Source organism: Limulus polyphemus, unplaced genomic scaffold, assembly GCF_000517525.1.
Source record: "Limulus polyphemus unplaced genomic scaffold, Limulus_polyphemus-2.1.2 Scaffold4353, whole genome shotgun sequence".
Lineage (NCBI taxonomy): Eukaryota > Metazoa > Arthropoda > Merostomata > Xiphosura > Limulidae > Limulus > Limulus polyphemus.
The window spans coordinates 94,099-95,712 of record NW_013669963.1 but is presented as its reverse complement, the minus strand read 5'-3'; the positions used below and the strand labels follow the sequence as shown (position 1 = coordinate 95,712).

The following is a 1,614-nucleotide window of genomic DNA, read 5'->3' as shown; positions in this document are numbered from 1 at the left end:
CTTATCCATCTTTTTTCTTCTCCTTTCTTAGTCGCATCTCCTGGCTGAAGAGAGGGTGTACCACCAGTCTTTCACCGAAATAAAATGTCGTCTTTCCACTGTTGTTGTTGTGTCCCGTCTTGCTTGATGAGTATACATAGTATAATTAGAATGCTATTATTATGCACCCTAATGACGTACACAGGGGTGTGGGCTAAAGCCCTTGCCTTCTTCCTCTTATACCCCAAAAGTGCTCCTTTTCTCAGTCAAAAAGAAATTACTAAAAGGCACGATTGATTACAGCTTGCTTGCAGCGAGTTAGGAAAGCAAAAATATTCCAACTTCAACATGAATGTTGCACACGGCTTTGTAGTCTTTATAATAAATACATAATTATGATATACTGTTCAATGTTAATACACAATAATTCGCTGTTTAGTTTAAAATGTTTATAAGACCAATTGAATAGGAACAAAATGGAATCTGTGTGCTTCTCTACCCTGTGTACCAAAAAAAAACAAAAAACTTTTGCCTGAAAAGTGCCCTTTTGTTATCTCAATGAGTTTTGCCCTTTTAACGCCCGCTACACACTGTTGATATACACTTTTGATTTCTGAAACTTCGTAGGGGGCTAGATAAAGAATGCAGTGTTAAAAAATATAATCGGTCTACTATTAATGACGGACGATTATAATTAATTGTATTGACTTTCGTTTAGGACAGCCAGCGACAAGGCTTCTAGTATCACGTGACTTAGAGAAAAATGGCGGGGAAAGGCTTTATACGAGTAAAGTTAGTTCAAGTGGAGTTTGGAGACGAGGTAACTGACGGTTCGACTTCAGAAATAGAAGACCCGTACTGTGCTGTTAATGTTAAGGAAACAGTAGAGACACCAGGTACGGTACGTCTGAAAAAAAAAGGACATCAGTTATTAGAATCACCTACTTTGTAAAAACACTGGCTAACTAAGCCTGAAGAAGGGTACATGTTCGAAACGTAATCAAAAATAGTATAAATAAACTAAGTTTTCTGTAAAACTACTTGCTAATATTGTCATTATTTATTTAACGAAACTATTTAAAAACCCTTAGTATTGGTATGTTGTACTTCATTGTCAACAACTACGAATATTAATGTATATAACATAGGGTAACTATAAATATCTGTATATTCCTTTTGTTTACTTGAAATTCCTTCATTGGGAACTTAAAATCAAATATCTAAAAACAAGAAAAAACGAACCGCCTCAAATAACAATGGTAGTTTTAATTTCTGTAGTGCATATTGGTGTATAGAGGACATATTAATACTAAAAATAAATTACCTTATAACAAAGTTTGTTTTAGATAAGTTGTGTTCGAATGGAATAAAAGAATACATGTGTAGCAGTTCATTTCCGTATATGTTACTTTATTTAATCAAAAAGTATAGGAAGGATTCACGATATCAATGCGCCAGCTCGAAACGAGGCTAGACCTGCTACAGTGCTACCGTAAACATAGGCATATATCACTCTTTCGCCATTACGACTTCAAAGCGAGGCTATCGTTCCTTGCGCTAACAATATGGCACATTGTTTAATTTCTGTAGTGCATATTGTTGTATAGAAGACATATTAATACTAGAAATAAATGA

At 34.8% G+C, this 1,614-nt stretch overlaps 1 protein-coding gene across 1 annotated transcript in view; it reads left to right on the top strand.

The window, feature by feature from the left end:
- The first annotated feature begins 401 nt into the window (after nt 1–401).
- Nucleotides 402–1,614, top strand: part of LOC106471012 (protein kinase C-like 1) — a 29,750-nt gene continuing 28,537 nt past the window's right edge. Inside the window, exon 1 of the mRNA XM_013931597.2 lies at nt 402–875. Coding sequence (XP_013787051.1) covers nt 743–875 — 133 coding nt within the window. The 5' untranslated portion in view covers nt 402–742. The remainder of the gene's footprint in view (nt 876–1,614) is intronic.